This window comes from Scardinius erythrophthalmus, assembly GCF_964197995.2.
Source record: "Scardinius erythrophthalmus genome assembly, chromosome: 20".
NCBI classification, from domain to species: Eukaryota; Metazoa; Chordata; class Actinopteri; order Cypriniformes; family Leuciscidae; genus Scardinius; species Scardinius erythrophthalmus.
This window is the reverse complement of record NC_138240.1, coordinates 1,961,844-1,979,763: the sequence shown is the minus strand read 5'-3', so window position 1 is coordinate 1,979,763 and position 17,920 is coordinate 1,961,844. Positions and strand designations below refer to the sequence as shown.

The following is a 17,920-nucleotide window of genomic DNA, read 5'->3' as shown; positions in this document are numbered from 1 at the left end:
ACTACTACTACTACTACTACTACTACTGATTATTATTAATAATTATAAATATTAAATAATAAAAATATACAACAATATATTCTACTACTACTACTACTACTACTACTACTACTGATTATTATTAATAATTATAAATATTAAATAATAAAAATATACAACAATATATTCTACTACTACTAATTATAATTATTAATTATAAATATAGTTAGTGAATAATAACAGCAACACCATTAATAATAAATTAATGTTATTATTATAAATATTATTTACTAATATAAAAAACAATGTTTTAATTATACTTCCATTAACAATAATTATTCATAATTATCCATATGGTCGATCATAATTATTATTATTAATAAAAAATAACAATATATTCTACTACTACTACTACTACTACTACTTATTATTATTCATTATAAACATGTTAGTGAATAATAAGAACAGCAACAATAATACATTATTATTATAAATATTAAGTATTTAATATAATTAATAATATATTAATTATACGACTACTACTACTACTACTACTAAATGTTATTATCAATAACGTCGATTGATGTATTTCAATGTATTATTAATATTAATTATTATTTCTTACATTAACATAATTTATTTATTATACAGAAATATTATAATTAGAAATAGCAAGAAACTTAAACATCTTTTATATCTTAGCCAATGCTCTGTTATAGTATTTGTTTCAGAAAACACGTTTATATATTAAAAACAAAAACAAAAAAACTCCATCACTTGTGTGTAAACACTCATCAGATGTATGAGCCAATAAGATAAACTTCACACTGATGATGCTTTAATGCAGACACGCCTCGCGCTCTCTCTCTCTCTCTCTCTCTCTCTCTCTCTCTCTTCATTGGCTGTTATTTGTGCCTTCACACTTTCCGTATTGCGGTCGTGTTTTTCTTCTCCACCACAGAAAGCTGAGGAAATCATCGCTTGTGTGTTTTGAACTTTTCTCGTGAATCATGGCCACGCGCGGCGGTGGGACGCGCGAGTTTTATTTCAACACGGTTCTGTCTCTCGCGCGCTCCCTGGCAGCCCACAGACCAGCGCCCGTCGAGAAGGTACAACACACACACACAGACACACACACACACTGTCATTACCCTGCTGCGTCGCTTTGTTATAATATCGTGCTGCATTATCGTGATGCACGCGACAGGTGTCACAGGCTGCAGCGCGTGGCAAGTTTGTTGCACAGTAATGCAACCTTACTTTCATTATGTGCACGCAAACAATCTGCGTTTAACCTGTTTTTATTTTTGTTATGGTGATCTGAAATATTGCATGGCATTGCATGAGTACCACGTACATAAAATGATGTCTTCTTTACTTTAAAGAATTGCATGTTCAATTTAATTCACATTTATTTGTATAGCGCTTTTCACAATACACATCGTTTCAAAGCAGCTTTACAGACAATGCATGAGTCCATAATGATGTGTTATCAGAGGTAGCTAACTGTCTAAGTTATGTATTTCAGAAATGTAAATGTTCTAAATCACAGTTAGCTAAAAATTTATTAATTTAAACATTAATTTAAGGCAGAAACAATGAGCTCATTGTAGTAATGAATACTTGTTGTTTGCTCAAAAACATCTTGAAATATGGAGAGAAAAAAAGCATGATATTTTGTGTTAGTTGAGCTTGAGCTGAATAAATGCATCACATCTGTCCGAAAACTACTGACGATTTTGCATTGAATGCTTGTTTACATTTTATAAAATATACTTGATATGCGAAACTGAAAAGTGTCACGTGTCTAGAGGCTTTTACGCTGATGCCAGGCAGTAAGTGGTGCCAGATAGTGCCAGCTGCGTCAGTGCTTGTGTCTCTGATAGTGAAAAACAGCTATGATGGTGTTTAATGCAGCGGCAGCATCAGGTGTAGACGTCCTTTACAGTGCTTGTGAAATGCATTGCCTCATCGCACTGACAGATTCATCTTTCATACATGATCATGTACTTCCACACAGACTGCAGTCATCTGGTGTTATTTGCAGGCGTTTACCCCACACACATGCATGCTCTCAAGCCATGTGTGATTCTCTTAAAGGTGACATGTTATGCCCATTTTCACAAGATGTAATATAAATCTCTGGTGTCCCCAGAATGTGTCTGAAACTTCAGCTCAAAATCCCCCCCAGATCAGTTATTATAGCTTGTCAAATTTGCCCCTTTTTGGGTGTGAGACTGATGATCTCTATTTGTTTACAGGTATGTTCTTTAATTAGTTCTGTTTTGTGAAAGAAAAGAGATCTGGTTGACTGTTAATAAATATGTACTGTATTAAGAGTGTTATAAGGGGAATGAATCAGATTCATAGATTCGTGCGTGACGCATGTGGTATGCTGTTAAATGCACTTTGAGTGTTTCCTTTGGATTTGTGTACAAATGGTATTATAACTGATTATTTGTTTCATCATAGCATGTTATAACATATAAATATCTGAATTAATGCATATGGTTATGCAATCTAGTATACAATTAATGTACTATACTATGTATTAATAAGAGTATTAATGTGATGTATCACAAGGAAGATTATAAATGTATGGTAATCAGATTTATTATTTTATTTACATGCGATTTATTTATTTTGTTTAAGTTTGGTAATAGCCAGAGTCTACCTGTGCACGAGGCTCATGAGCACACGCAATGTTGCTTCTCTCCGTGAATATTACTGTGTGTACACGAGAGAGAGAAGCTGATGCCCCGTTGATCCACTGATGATCTCTATTTGTTTACAGATTAAAAGAAAAAAGCCGTTGGATCTCATTGTTGAGTGGTCGTGTGGTGGTCTTTTGTGTTAGAGAGTCTGTTCCAGACATGCTACATAATCAAAAACGTGTCGTTTCTGTGTGTGTCCCTTTAATTGCAAATGAGCTGCTGTTGCTCCGCCTTCGTTCAGAAGAGGGCGGAGCCTTTTGAGCTTCAGATACTCTGGCAGGCCCGATAAACAGGCCGATCTCACTCATCCAGAATCTCAGAGATAACAGTAGCGAGTGCAGCCTTACGGAGAGACTCAGGAAGAGTTTCACTTTTAGATGTTTCTGAATGTTAGTGGACACATTTATGTAGTTATTGTGGAGTTACGTTGATCATCTCATCGACTTACTGTCATGTTTAACTTTTATACAAGTTGACAGTTCCCTGAGGTGTTTATAAGACAGCTGTGACATTTGCTTTGTCTAATAGTGTACAGTGCTCGTCTGTGCTCAATGACAGGACAGTTTCATGCTTTGCTCAAACTTTTGCCATTGCGTTAGAACTGGTCACACTGTTGTTAGTTGCGAAAACCAAATGTCGGCGCCGCGGGTGTAAACGTGCAGATTAAGGGCCGCTAATATTATAATAAGATCCTCTTCCTAAGTCAGAAGGAGAGCGAAATCTGATCGGCTTATTTTTTGACATGCTTAAAGAGAAAGGCTGGACCAAAACAAAGTTACTGGGTTTTACTTTTCATGTTTTCTGGGTTGGTAGAAGCGCCGGGACCCAATTATAGCACTTATACACGGGAAAAGTCAGATTTTCATGATATGTCCCCTTTAAAGGGTTAGTTCACCCAAAAATGAAAGTTCTGTCAGTAATTACTCTCCCTCATGTTGTTCCAACCCCGTAAGACTTTTGCTCATCTTCAGAACACAAATGAAGATATTTTTGATGAAATCTGAGAGCTGGCTCTCTCCTCCATAGGCTTCTAGGTAATTTCATTCTGATGGCGCAGAAAAGTTAGTAAAGACAATGTTTAAAATAGTCCAAGTGACTACAGTGGCTCAACTTTAAGTTTATCAAGAGACGAGAATACTTTTTGTGCGCAAAAATAACAACTTTATTCAACTCTTCATTTTCTTCTGTGTTTCTCTGAGTGAGTTGACGTAGTGTAACAGCGCAGCGCTTCTGGGTTGTACGTCAGAACGGAGGCTCACTATTGGCTAACGCTGGTCATGTGTGTGATGCTGGCCAATAGTGAGCCTCCGTTCTGACGTTCTCTCAGATTTCATCAAAAATATCTTAATTTGTGTTCTGAAGATGAACGAAAGTCTTATGGCGTTGGAACAACATGAGGGAGAGTAATTACTGACAGAATCTTCATTTTTGGGTGAACTATCCCCTAACAGGTTGTTCTTGTTCTGCAGATTGCTGACAGATCTGCTCATGTCTTTCTTAAAGGGAAGTTGAGCGTTTCATATTGTGACAGCTCACTGGAGCCGATAAGAGTGTGTGTGTTTGTCGTCTGGTGTGTTCCTCCACCAGGTGCAGAAGTTGCTGTGCATGTGTCCGTGTGACAGCCGAGGCGTCTTCAGTCTGGATGTTCGGCGCAGGGATGCGGTCGTCGCTCTGGCGGTGTTCCTAGTCGAGTCAGATTTACAGGTGAAAGAGCTCGAAACTACAGGCAAACCAACAGTTATTCAGACAACATTTCACACATTATCACAGTTTATTCACTATAGTTTAGAAAATGGTAATAAAATATGATCAAATCAGTTGATATTTGACTGGTTTTGTCCATCCTTCTGTTAGACTGTCTCACACATGAATTATGTTGAATATCTGTCAGCTGTTAAATTTAACTACACAATTAGATAATACCATTACCAATAATACCAATGCTTCATTTTGTTCAGTCTGTGTGTAAAAAGAGCATTAGCAATTAAAGACAAAACACTTCAGAAAACATGATCAGCTCAAAGTGTCCGAATCATTTTTGGTCCCACATTTTTATCAATTTGACTGTATGAAGAATTTTTGGGTGTAATATGTCACAGTTTACTTTATTTTGCTCTCCTCATTTATAAATGAACTATAGTGTCCTGCACACACTAGTAAAATAATCTGGTGTCTGAATTATTTTTGGTTTGACTGTATTTTTTGGGGTCAAAATTGTTGCTAAATATGACACAACTCCCTTTGGGAACGTCCTCAAATAAATAAGTGTGTGTGTGAAAGCTGGTTTATGAGAGAAACTCACTGCTAAACCAGATCATGTGATCACAGCTGGATTAGAGCTGGTTAAGCCACTTAACACACACACACACACACACACACACACACACACACACACACACACACACACACACACACACACACACACACACACACACACACACACACACACACTCTTTTCTTCATCTCTCGCCATCCTGCTTCTAATGTAAATATATTGCATAATTTCTCCATAAACATACTATATGCAGTTGAGTTTCTTTTTTGAAGCATATACTGTAAATAGATTTTGGATTTGATTTGCAAGTGTATTCAGATGGACTTTGCATCTTTCCAACACTTGGTTTGTATGTGATATTTGTCTTTCTCAGCACAAAGATACCGTGGTAAGTTACCTGTTGAGTCTGCTCAAGGGGTTACCCAGAGTGCAATGGGTGGAGGACAATGCTGGGAGGAAGTGCAAAGGTACCAGTTTGCTTATTCGTCTCTCATGCATCTTTATCAAGTACATTACTGTATATGTAAGCATGCACACTGTTTAAAAGTTTAAAGAAGTTAATACTTTTATTCACCAAGGATGATCAGAAAGTGACAGTAAAGACATTTATAATGACACAAAATATTCTATTTCAAATAAATGCTGTTCTTTTGAACTTTCTATTCAACAAAGAATCCTGAAAAATAAAATGTATCACGGTTTTCAACATAATAATCATAAATGTTTCTTGAGCATCAAATCCTCATATTAGAGTGATTTGTGAAGGATCATGTGACACTGAAGACTGGAGTAATGATGCTGAAAATTCAGCTTTGATCACAGGATATAAATTACACTCTACTGTATATTCACATAGAAAACAGCTGTTTTAAACTGTAATAATATTTCCCTGTTTTTGCTGTATTTTTGATTTAAAGAAATGCAGACTTCTTTCAGAAACATTAAAAATCTCACCAACCCCAAACTTTTTAGTAGTGTATGTATTCTGTACTCTTGTATTGTAAGTTCAGTTTTGCCATCAGAGCCTTGTAATTCTTACAGATTCACAATAAAACACTCTATCCAAAGCATTTCCATGAATAGACGCTTAAAAATCCAGCTTGTGTTTGTATGTGCACACAGAGACTCTCCCGATGGCGGAGAACTTCAGCTTCTGTCTGGTGACGCTGCTGTCTGACGTGGCTCAGAGAGACCCAGAGTCTCGCACACAGGTCTGGTCTTCAGCGCATCCGCACATTTACATGCTATTTTCCCCTTGCACTCATTTAAAGGGGTGGTATAAGTCTCTGATGTCCTCAGAGTGTGTGTGTGAAGTTTCAGCTCAAAATACCCCACAGATATTTTTATATAGCATGTTAAAGTTGTCACTTTTTGAGGGTGAGCAAAAACGCACCGTTTTGTGTCTGTTCCTTTAAATGCAAATGAGCTGCTGCTCCTGACACAGAGGGCGGAGCTACAAGAGCTCCTGTGTGTGTGTGTGTGTGTGTGTGTGAGGAGCTCTGATTACCTCACACACACGCACTGAACATTTCAAAAACTTTTAGCCTTTTATGTTCAAACCAAAGATGGAGAGACTCGAGGAGAAGTGACAGCATGTAGAAGCAACAGGACATTTCTGAATGTTAGTTGATGAATTTATGAAGCTTATGTGTAGTTATCTTCTAGTCATTGATTAGCATATTCTGTCTTGATAATCTATAAACCGCGTTCCCAGGGGTTTATGTAAATTTTAGGGTTTGAGATGTCACTAACCCGTCAAGAAGCTTGTTGTAGTTCCTACCAGCCGTTTGTTGTAGTCCTTAAAAAGCAATTTCTGTAAAAGAGCATCATAACTTTGCAGATGTTGTTTATGCTCATACAGCAACATTACACACTAACTAAAGTTAGAAAAGTCAAATCATAATCAACCACCCCTTTAATGTCTTTCCGTCTAGATTCTGGAAGCGGTAATGGAAGTGATGCAGTCTTTACTGGAGATCTGCCAGACGGCCGAGAACCAAGATAAAGGTGATTCCCATGAGCACTACACATAAACACACACGTTTGGATTGGCACTGGTCTGACTGGCGTGGTGTTTCTTCAGTGTACCTGTGCAGGTATGTGGTCCCGTGTCTTCTGGGCGTGACTCGAGCCTTCGGGCGGTACGGTAACGGTGAAGAGCCTCTCCTGTCGCAGCTCTTCCCTCGAGGAACGCCTCCGCCGGCTCACCGTGTGTGTGTGGAGACCGAGGGCGTTCGGAGGAGATCCTTCAATGACTTCCGCTCTATTCTGCCCAGCTCACTGTTCACGGCCTGCCAGGGAGACACGCTGAGACGCAAGAGCGGCATCGCCAACCCCGACGCACAGGTCTCAGACCTCTCTCTGTCTCTGCTGTGCACACTGTCTGTTACTTGAGGAAACATACGTGTAAAAGGATGCATTATGCAATGATTAACGTTTCAAAGAAAATTTATGGTACTTGACATGACCTTATTATATTGTGTTTAATTCAGCGGGTGATGTCTGTTTATTATCTCAGAAAAAAAGTGATTTATTGAAAAGCACAAAAAAATAAAGTAAATAAATGTTAAATAATTATTGGAAAAAATGTGAAAATAATTAGATTTTTTTTTTTAATAAATACAAATTTTTTTGGGAAAAAATATGCAAACATAATTTTAGAAAAGCAATTTGAGTAAATAAATAATTATTAATTGACAAATATGCAAAAATTGTAGAAAATATATGATGTAAATGATTTTAAATTTTTTATTATTTTTGCAAAATTTTAAAGTAAATAATAATAAATTAATATTGAAATATGTACAAATAATTTTAGATAATTATTTTTAGTAGATACAATAATTAATTAAAAAAAATGCAACAATAATTTTAGTTTTTTTTTTAAGTAAATAATAATAATAATTATTATTATTAATATTATTTAAAAATATGCAAAGTTTTGGAAAAAAATAAGTAACTAAAATAAATTATTAAAAATAATATGCAAAAATTATGTTTGTAAAATAAGTAGCTAAAATAAATTATTAAAAATAATATGCAAAAATTATGTTTGTAAAAAGTATTTGTTTAAAACTAATAATATTTTTAAAAACTAAATAAAATTAGAAATGTATATTTTACTGGAAAAATATATATATTTTAAATGTCTTAATGTCTTATACCCTGGCAGCATTATCTAGAACTGTTAATTCACAGTTGAAAGTACTTGTGTTCATTCATCAAACTGGAAAAGGTCAAGTTGAGCACATTGCATTGTGGGATATAGGACCTGACGCACTGTGCTCTGGTTGAATGCTGCACATTTTGGGGAAATAACTAGTTGTTCATCCATGAATTCTGTGCGTTCAGCAGATGCAGTGTTATGAGTGGTGTGATGTGATGTATTGGTGTGTCCTCAGGTGAGTCCTGACCGAGGCGGCCCGTCGCCCTGCTCTCCAACGACTCCAGGCCCGCAGTACTTTGAAGGTAATGTAAGGTTTGCTGTGTCACAACTCTAATCTCTGTGAACTGGAGGTTTTAACGTCTGAACATTCTTCAGCAGATTCTGAGTTCAGAGGTCATGTTCTTGTTTCTGGATAAGCACCTTTAGTTCTCTGCGTGTTTGTTTTAATTCCATTTGCTTGAGATTTCATGAGTCACTGCTGAGTTATGCTGATAGCTTGAAGGAGGTAGTGGTGGTTAATGGTCAGTCATCGCTATTGATAAGATTTAAAGTGTATTAAAAGAGCCCTTATTATGCTATTTTAAATTCTTTTGTTTTTGGACCTCCTACAACTGGTTTACATGCATCCAATGTCAAACAACACTTTAATTTCCTCATAATCTCCACTGCAGCATCAGCTCTTTTCTCTCAGTGTCTGAAACGGTTCGATCAAGGATTCAGTCTTTCTAAGCCCCGCCTCTCTGAGAGCTGCTCTGCTCTGATTGGTCGGAAACCAAATGCCTCATTATCATATCTGAATCTCAGCTCTTGATCACAGTGATACGAACAGTAAGGACGGCGTGGGTTTTACTGTATCAATCTCATCAAAGTGGATTTGCTTTGTCAGCAGAAAACTGCGTCTTCTCGACATGAACAACACAAACCAAACTCTTCCAGTCTCAGATAAACTACAGTGTTTGAGGGCGGAGCTAAGAGACGCTGTTCAGCCAATCAAGACCAGAGTCTGGCATTATACAAATTAGTTACAAACCTACGCAGGTTCAGCAGAAAGTGAGACTGAATTACTGACGACTCGTTTCAGTTCAGAATCACGTCTTTCTTTTAGGAGACAAAAACTCTTTTTATCTGCACTGAAACTATGCAGAGCTTTTACATTCACAAACATCTCTATTACACACTACATGAAAGATAATATCTGAAAAAGCATAATGGGGCATTTTAAAGTTTTGCACATGTTGTTCTACAGCATTTTAATGATTTCTTAAATCCTGTGTGTTGTTGAGGAGAGTATGCTGCTAGTTTACGAAGTGATCACACACACCATTTCACCTGCTGGTGATAAAACGCGTGAAAAAATCCATTTCTACTGACCAAATCACCACAGAGATGTGTGTCTGAGCCTGTAAACCTCGATCTGCAACCTCATCGTGGCTCTGAGTACCACTTACATTTTCAGAACATGTAAATCTGGTTGTTTGATGTGGTTTATTGTTTTGCCAGGCTCTTATCTGGCCGATGGCGGTGTTGTGAATCCAGATTATTACTTTACGACCGTCAGTTCCAGCTTCTCCATCTCTCCTCTCTTCATCGGTGCCAGCGGACAAGAAATAAACGTCCCTGTAGAGCTGCTGAGACGCCTCTTACAGATGGTACACACACACACACACACACACACACACACACACACACACACACACACACACACACACACACACACATTCACACACACTCACATACACTCACATATGCTCTCACAATCTCACACATTAACTCACTGTCACACACACACATACATTCGCACACACACACACTCTCACACACACGCACACATTCACACTCACACATTCACATTCACACTCACACATACTCTCTCACACACACACACACACGAGTGCACACACATTCATGCACGCACACAAGTTCACACATGCACGCACACACATTCACACACACACACACATACACACACACACACACATTTGCTCACACACATACTCACTCTCTCTCTCTCTCTCTCTCTCTCTCTCTCACTCACACACACACACACACACACACACACACACACACACACACACACACACACACACTTAATGTGATATGCACATTGTTTGCCAGATAATACAAGGGTGTATTAATAAACTCCTTATGTGAATATTTCCCTCATGACATCACTAGTAATAACCCGATATGGACATGATGTCATCTGTGATCTGATATAACGCCCAAACTGTAGGAAATGGAATATAATAATGGCAAATGAAATTGCTAGAAGGAACACTTCTTTAACATGATGTTTACTCAAATACAGTAGAACAGACATCTTTATTGTCCATTGACAGAGCTGTCAGTAGATTTTGTAACTTACACAACTAGGCCTTCTTTTAATCGGCCAACGTTATTGGCTGATGCTGATAACGACACTATTCATAGTTTTCAGTCACATGACTGGCACAGAGACCTGGAGCTGCTTATAGCTCGACATTTACACAGTTATTGAACTGAACTGATCTGAATAATGACTGAATTCATTTGAATTAATTATATTTTTAAATAAATCTGTTTGAATGAATAATTCAATGACCCACTCATAAAGACTTCACTTGTTTCATTACTGGATGAATCAGCGTTTTTGAACGAATCTCTTGAGTGAATGATTCAATGACTCGCTCATAAAGACTTCAGTTGTTTCATTACTGGATGAATCAAGCGTTTTTGAACGAATCTCTTGAGTGAATGATTCAATGACTCGCTCATAAAGACTTCAGTTGTTTCATTACTGGATGAATCAAGCGTTTTTGAACGAATCTCTTGAGTGTATGATTCAACGACTCGCTCATAAAGACTTCAGTTGTTTCATTACTGGATGAATCAGCGTTTTTGAACGAATCTCTTAAATGAATGATTCAACGACTCATAAAGATTTCACTTGTTTCATTAATGGATGAATCAGCGTTTTTGAACAAATCTCTTAATGAATGATTCAATGACCCACTCATAAAGACTTCAATTGTTTAATTTCTGGATGAATCAGCATTTTTTTAATGAATCTCTTGAGTGTATGATTCAACGACTCTCTCATAAAGACTACACTTGTTTAATTTCTGGATGAATCAAGCGTTTTTGAACGAATCTCTTGGATGAATGATTCAATGACAAATAAATTCTTTAACAGTCCCTTGTCGCCACCTACTGGTGTAACGATGTATTTGATATAATCTTGTTTACACCAGTGTTTATAGCCAAACTATAAACTTTAATCCCAGGACTTTTGTGATAATCTGAGTTATTGTAAGACAGAAATAATGATACTGTGTGGTTGAAAAGATTGCGTGGGTGTTTGAATCGAGATTGCAGTCTTCTATCGATTAACCCTCCGGCTCTGCAGCAGAATTTGCATAATTTGAATGTTTATTACTGTGAAGCTTCTTGAATCAGTCTAATCTGTGTTGTATATTCATCATATGTTTCTGCAGGTGAAGCACTTTGTCTCAGATTCCTTCCTAAAGACGCTGGACTCCATCGTGGCCGAAGTTACAGAGGTAAACTTTACATGTTTCATTAACTCTCTTTACACCTGCTGCACACAAGATCCTGTAGAAAATACATTATACAGTATTTTGTCTGCAAATACCGTCACAAACCAGTTTGTCCTTCCTAATTCTCCCTTCCTCTATTTTTTTTTCTCCATGTATGAAGGCGAATCCAGCCGTCAGTCTCTTTTACAGAGCCTTCAGCGACCCGCTGTATGTCAGCATGTTCAAGATGCTGCGGGACACGCTCTATTACATGAAAGGTTGCTGAACTGTGGCCTCCGTCTAAACTGAGCCGTTCTTCAAGCTAAATGCTTTATTAATCGCATCTTCAGTGTTCCTCTTTATTTGTGTCTGACCTTTGCCTCGTGTGAATATTTCATGTTAACCACTCAGATGTGCAGACGAGCTTCGTGAAAGAGGTTCATGAGTTCGTGCTGGAGCAGTTCAGCAGCAGCCAATCAGAGCTCCAGAGGGTTCTCCATGAGGAGCGGTTGCCAGGGGAACCCAGCCCTCTCAAGCTCCGTTGTCATGCCAACGCTGCCTGCGTGGACCTCATGGTGTGGGCCGTCAAAGATGAGCAAGGTCTGTCACAAACACAATCACAATACTGCAGCTGAAGCCCGGGGCATGTTGTCACACTCCAGTGCAGATTTTTCTGGGTTAAACATGAAATCACAACTGACTCATTTCTGGTCTTACTGTGAACTATTATTGTATTTTTAATCTTTCATCGATCTTTTTACTTTGAAATGGCTTTCTTTTTCTTTTTTGACGTTGTGCACGTAAAAGATTATGTTTTGCAAGACAATATTTCAGTCTTTTCTACTCAGAGTAATTTCTGAGTGAAAATTGTTTCAAACTATGTTATACTATACACATAATTTCATATTTTTGTTATCGTAAACTAAAAGTATTAAACTTTTCATGAATTGATATGAAGCTGAAATGGAATAGAAGTGTTAGATGGAAAATAAGAAAAGTTGCCTTCACTGTAGAAAGGGAGTTTTTTGAAGTATGTTTAACAAAAAATTATATTTCAGTCTTTCAATGTGAATTCAATGTGTAAATTGCTGATTATTTGTTAACTTTACTTGCAATTTTTAAATGAAAATTGTTTCTATACCAATTTTTTGCAACTAAGTACTAGAACTGAAAAATAAATGTTGGATAAATTAGAAATATTTTGTATATATTGTTATACAATGAATGACAAAAGCACAACAAAATTACCAAAACTTGAACTAAAATTTATTTATATATTATCTAGTTTATCTATATTTCTATTTTGTATCTATTTATTTATTTTATATTTATTTAATCTATTTTCTAATGTCTTTATGTTTATCTTTTTTATTCCCCCCCCCAATTTATTTATCTAATATATATATTTTATCTATTTATTTATTTTATATTTAGTTCGTCTACATATATTTAACTATTAAAAACATTTCATTAATTGAAATAAATCTGAAATGAAATAAGTATTAGATAGAAAAACATTAGAAAGTTGCCTTTAATGTAAAAAGTGATGTAACAAAAAGTTGTAAATGCAGCAAAGAATATTTAAGTATATTTAACATGAAAATACAATTTCAGTCTTTGTAAATAATACTAAAATGACACTGACCAGAAGTCATCCAGTCACTTTTCACCATCCAGTCAATAATGACATTTTGTAGAAGGGAACATGATTTTAGTGTAAATAACAGATGTCACGTCTGAGTTGGAGTTGGTTTCTGTGTTGGGGAAAGGGCTGCAAATGTTGAATAAAGTGATTTCTCTAATTGGTCTTCCAGGAGCTGAGAATCTGTGCTCTAAACTATCAGAGAAGCTTCAGTCCAAAACATCCAGTAAAGTGATCATCGCTCACATGCCGCTGCTCATCTGCTGCTTACAGGTGAAGCCACGACACCAGGCTGTGTGTGTGAGAGTTCATGCACTGAATGACGTGTGTGTGTGTGTGTGTGTGTGTCTCAGGGTTTAGGGCGTCTGTGCGAGCGCTTCCCCGTCATCGCTCACTCCGCCACCGTGTCTCTGAAGGACTTCCTGGTGGTTCCCTCGGCGGTGCTGATCAAACTCTACAAGTATCACAGTCAGTGCACTTCAGGTCAGATGCATTTTGTTACTCTTGATAAAAGTAACTTCTGTTTATCTAATTTATTTATATATCTGCTTATCTGTAAACTCGTATCCATTTGTTTATCTGTTGTTTGTTGATTTATACAATTATTATAAATTATACATCTACTTTTATCTATTTTTTATTATTTATATCATTTAATTTTCTTATCTATCCATTTGTTTATCTTTTGTTTACTTCATATTTATCTTTATCTTATTTATTTATATACATCTATATATATTATCTATTTATACGTCTATTTTTTATCTGTGTATTATGTATAATTATCTATTTTCTTATGTCTATTTGTTTAACTGTTGTATATTTATCTATTTTTATCTATTTGTCTAATTTATTTATCTATTTATATCTAGTTTATCTATAAACTCCTATTTGTTTATCTGTTGTTTATTTATTTATTTTATATTTAGTTTATACATTTTCTCACCTATCTATTTTTTGTTTTTTATTTATCTATATTATTTTTTATATTATTTATATTTAATTTATTTATAAACTCTTATCTATTCATTTGAATATTTATTTATTTAATTTATCTAGTTTATATATCTATTTTGGATCTATTTATTTTATATTTAGTTCATATATTTTCTTACGTTTATTTGTTTATCTGTTGTATATTTATTTTTTATTTATCTTTTTTCTTATCTATTTATTATATTTATTTATCTAATTTATATATTATCTATTTTTCATTTCATATATAGATAATCTAGTTTCTTATCTATTTGATTATCTGTTGTTTATTTTTTTAATGTTTATATATTTTTTTATCTATTTATTTGATCTATTTTCTCTATATCTATCTATATATTTATCTATCTATATGGAGTTTTTGCTTCTCTCACATGGTTTATAATGCATTAAATGCTATTCCCTGTCCTGACCTCTGAACCTCTTTCCTTCAGGAGGAGGCGGGATCAAAATAAACGTGACCAATGAGCATTCTCAGCCCTCGCTCAACTTCCTGTCCAACAGGAAAGACCAGCCGTCCATGTACGAGCAGCTCAGAGACATCTCCATCGATAACATCTGCAGGTCAGGCTCACTTCGGCCCAGTGATGTTAGTCAAGGTTTCACTTCAGTTTTTCATGACCATTTTATTGAGTAACAGTGCTTTGCTGCGGGTCTCCATCCTTCACTAACAGCATTTTTTATTTATTTTTGTAAAGCTGTGCATGCGCTGAAATTTTTTAATGTTAATAAATGTAATGCACATATAAACAAATATGTGAATCGGATTAGTTTAGGGTGCATATAAAGAAAACTTTCAGAATTTGAAACGGATCGATACATTCGGATTGACGAAAATCACTGCATGTAAACATTCCCATTGTGATGATAAATTCCCAATGTTTTCTAGGATATGGCCTTTTTAAAAGAGTAGCCCAAAAACAAAAAATGGCCTATCATGCTTAACACATTATTCTCCTCATATTCTCCATTGTTGCGGCTTCTCTCTTCCCAGTCTGTCAGTAACGCTCTGTTTACTTCCTGTCTCTATGAAGCCCCTCCTTCTGAAAAGCACACTGTGTTCTGATTGGTCGGCTGGATCAGTGTGTTGTGATTGGTCGAGCGCTTCGAGTGTGTTTGGGAAATGTCCCGCCCCTTACCATAACCGCCAGTTTAACACACTACTAACTAACTCAACCAGGCCCCGCCCCTTTATTCTGCACATTAATTATTTAAATGAGGAGTATTGTGACGTGTTCGTTCCTGGAAGAAACTCAGGAGTTCAGAAACACTGACACTGATATAGAGAAGAACTCCCGCTGGAGGGACAAACAGCAACATTACACACTAAAGAGAGATAAACTTGACAAAAAAGCATAATAGGATCCCCTTAAATAAATTTGTTTAGAAATGGCTTTTATGATAATGTTATTTAAATTGAATCCCACTATAATTTGTTTGTTTTACTCTTATATTGCTTTTTTCCTAAATAGCATTAAATGTAAAGGATTTGTAGTGGAGTAAGGAACTAAAACAAAAAGTTTATAGTGTTTATAATGTCTTTTTTTTTACTGGTATTTTATATAATTTAATAAATATAAAATATAAAATAATAATATGTGACTTATTTGTTTAATAATATAATATATATATATATAATGTAAAATAATAAAATGTCACTTATCTGTTTAATAAAATAATATAATAAATATAATATATAATTTAAAATAAAATAATAAAATTTAACATCTGTTTAATAATATGATATAATGTTTCAGGGAGTTCAGAAACACTGACACTGATAAAGAGTCCCCTCAGTCAGCTGGTTCTGAGACTCACTAACCGGACTAACTCTACTAACACTAACCAGTCTCAGACCAGCACTGCTTCTCACACACACATCAGAATAAACCAAATGATCAAACAGTCTAAAAATACATATCTGGAACATTGGGATCAGGAAACTAAAACCCAAAGTAAATTACAATTCAATCGAAATCTGAATTCAAATTATGAACTGGAAGAATATCTCCAGAGTGTGAGAGACACAAAGCAGAGACGGATCCCCAGTGTGTGTGTGTGTGTGTGTGTGTGTGTGTGTGTGTGTGTGTGTGTGTGTGTGTGTGTGTGTGTGTGTGTGTGTGTGTGTGTGTGTGTGTGTGTGTGTGTGTGTGTGTGTGCGCGCGTGCGTGTGTGTGTGTGTGTGTGCCACAGCCTGAGAGACAGCAGGTGAATGTGTGTGTCTGACCTCAGTGTGCTTCCCTACTGTCCACCACAGTGACCCTCAGTGATATGTGCGTGTGTACATGTTAAAACACTGTGGTGTAAAATGTTCACAGATATTATAATTTGTTACACGTCTTTATAATTATTCTATGCGTTCCAAGCTTTGGCAATATTGTAATATGTACAGTCATGCCAATAAAGCAATTCTGAATTTGAATTTGAATTTATAGAGAATAACTTGAGCCTTTTTCATGCTCAAACGTCAACATTACACACTAAAGAAAGATGAACATGTAAAAAAACACACAATAGCTTCTCTTCAAGTCCCCGTTCCTCACGAGCGCCTCCTGTCGTGTGCAGATGTCTGAAAGCCGGTCTCACTATGGATCCGGTGATCGTGGAGGCGTTCTTAGCCAGCCTGTCCAACCGGCTCTACATCTCCCAGGAAAATGACAAGTGAGGAAAACAAACCTCTCTCTCTCTCTCTCTCTCTCGCTCTCTCTGTCTATCTCTCTCTCTCTGTCTATCTCTCTCTCTCTCTCTCTCTCTCTCTCTCTCTCTCTCTCTCTCTCTCTCTCTCTCTCGCTCTCTCTCTGTCTATCTCTCTCTCTCTCTCTCTCTCTCTCTCTCTCTCTCTCTCTCTCGCTCTCTCTCTCGCTCTCTCTCTCTCTCTCGCTCTCTCTCTCTCTCTGTCTATCTCTCTCTCTCTCTCTCTCGCTCTCTCTCTCTCGCTCTCTCTCTCTCGCTCTCTCTCTCTCGCTCTCTCTGTTTGCTCCTCTCGCATGGTTCAGAATCATTTATTTTGTCATTGTAAAACATTGTCACAATAAAATTGAAAGTGCTTCTGTAGAAGAATACATTCATACACTCACACAGAACCGTACCCACACATACACATAATAGACACGGTTCACATGCAGTGTGTGTGTGACCTCTGAACTTTAACTCTTTGAGTTAGATGACTGATGTGTGTGTGTTTGTCCTCAGGGAAGCCCATCTCATCCCGGACCACACCATCCGAGCACTGGGTCACATCGCGGTGGCCATGAGAGACAGTCCTAAAGTGATGGAGCCGATCCTGCAGATCCTGCAGCAGAAGTTCTGCCAGCCGCCCTCGCAGTTAGACGTGCTGATCATAGACCAGCTGGGCTGCATGGTCATCACGGGGAATGTGAGAGTCACACACACACACACACACACACACACACACACACACACACACACACACACACACACACACACACACAAACACACACACACACACGCGTGCATACGGGCTGAATAATTACAGCCGTTTGATGTGAAGCTGCAAAAGCAACGCTGCATTTATTTTCAGTGGATTCAGTCGCTTGTCTTGCACTATTTCTTACAGAATTAGGAGGTGTCCATTTTGAAGCATAATTACAGGAATGTGAGAGTCTGTCTTGCGCA

The 17,920-nt window shown here is 36.7% G+C and overlaps 1 protein-coding gene across 2 annotated transcripts in view; it reads left to right on the top strand.

The window, feature by feature from the left end:
* The first annotated feature begins 955 nt into the window (after positions 1 to 955).
* The window catches only part of pi4kab (phosphatidylinositol 4-kinase, catalytic, alpha b), a 59,979-nt gene continuing 43,014 nt past the window's right edge, over positions 956 to 17,920 (top strand). For both annotated transcript variants that reach the window (XR_014028951.1, XM_081349127.1), the window contains exons 1-16: positions 956 to 1,088; positions 4,281 to 4,397; positions 5,342 to 5,435; positions 6,091 to 6,179; positions 6,903 to 6,975; positions 7,052 to 7,314; positions 8,370 to 8,436; positions 9,635 to 9,783; positions 11,608 to 11,673; positions 11,831 to 11,927; positions 12,061 to 12,249; positions 13,464 to 13,564; positions 13,645 to 13,774; positions 14,719 to 14,848; positions 16,850 to 16,945; positions 17,477 to 17,660. Coding sequence is in view for 1 of the 2 variants with exons in the window: in XM_081349127.1 (XP_081205253.1) it covers positions 990 to 1,088; positions 4,281 to 4,397; positions 5,342 to 5,435; positions 6,091 to 6,179; positions 6,903 to 6,975; positions 7,052 to 7,314; positions 8,370 to 8,436; positions 9,635 to 9,783; positions 11,608 to 11,673; positions 11,831 to 11,927; positions 12,061 to 12,249; positions 13,464 to 13,564; positions 13,645 to 13,774; positions 14,719 to 14,848; positions 16,850 to 16,945; positions 17,477 to 17,660 (1,944 nt within the window). In the remaining variant the exon portion in view is untranslated. The remainder of the gene's footprint in view (positions 1,089 to 4,280; positions 4,398 to 5,341; positions 5,436 to 6,090; positions 6,180 to 6,902; positions 6,976 to 7,051; positions 7,315 to 8,369; positions 8,437 to 9,634; positions 9,784 to 11,607; positions 11,674 to 11,830; positions 11,928 to 12,060; positions 12,250 to 13,463; positions 13,565 to 13,644; positions 13,775 to 14,718; positions 14,849 to 16,849; positions 16,946 to 17,476; positions 17,661 to 17,920) is intronic.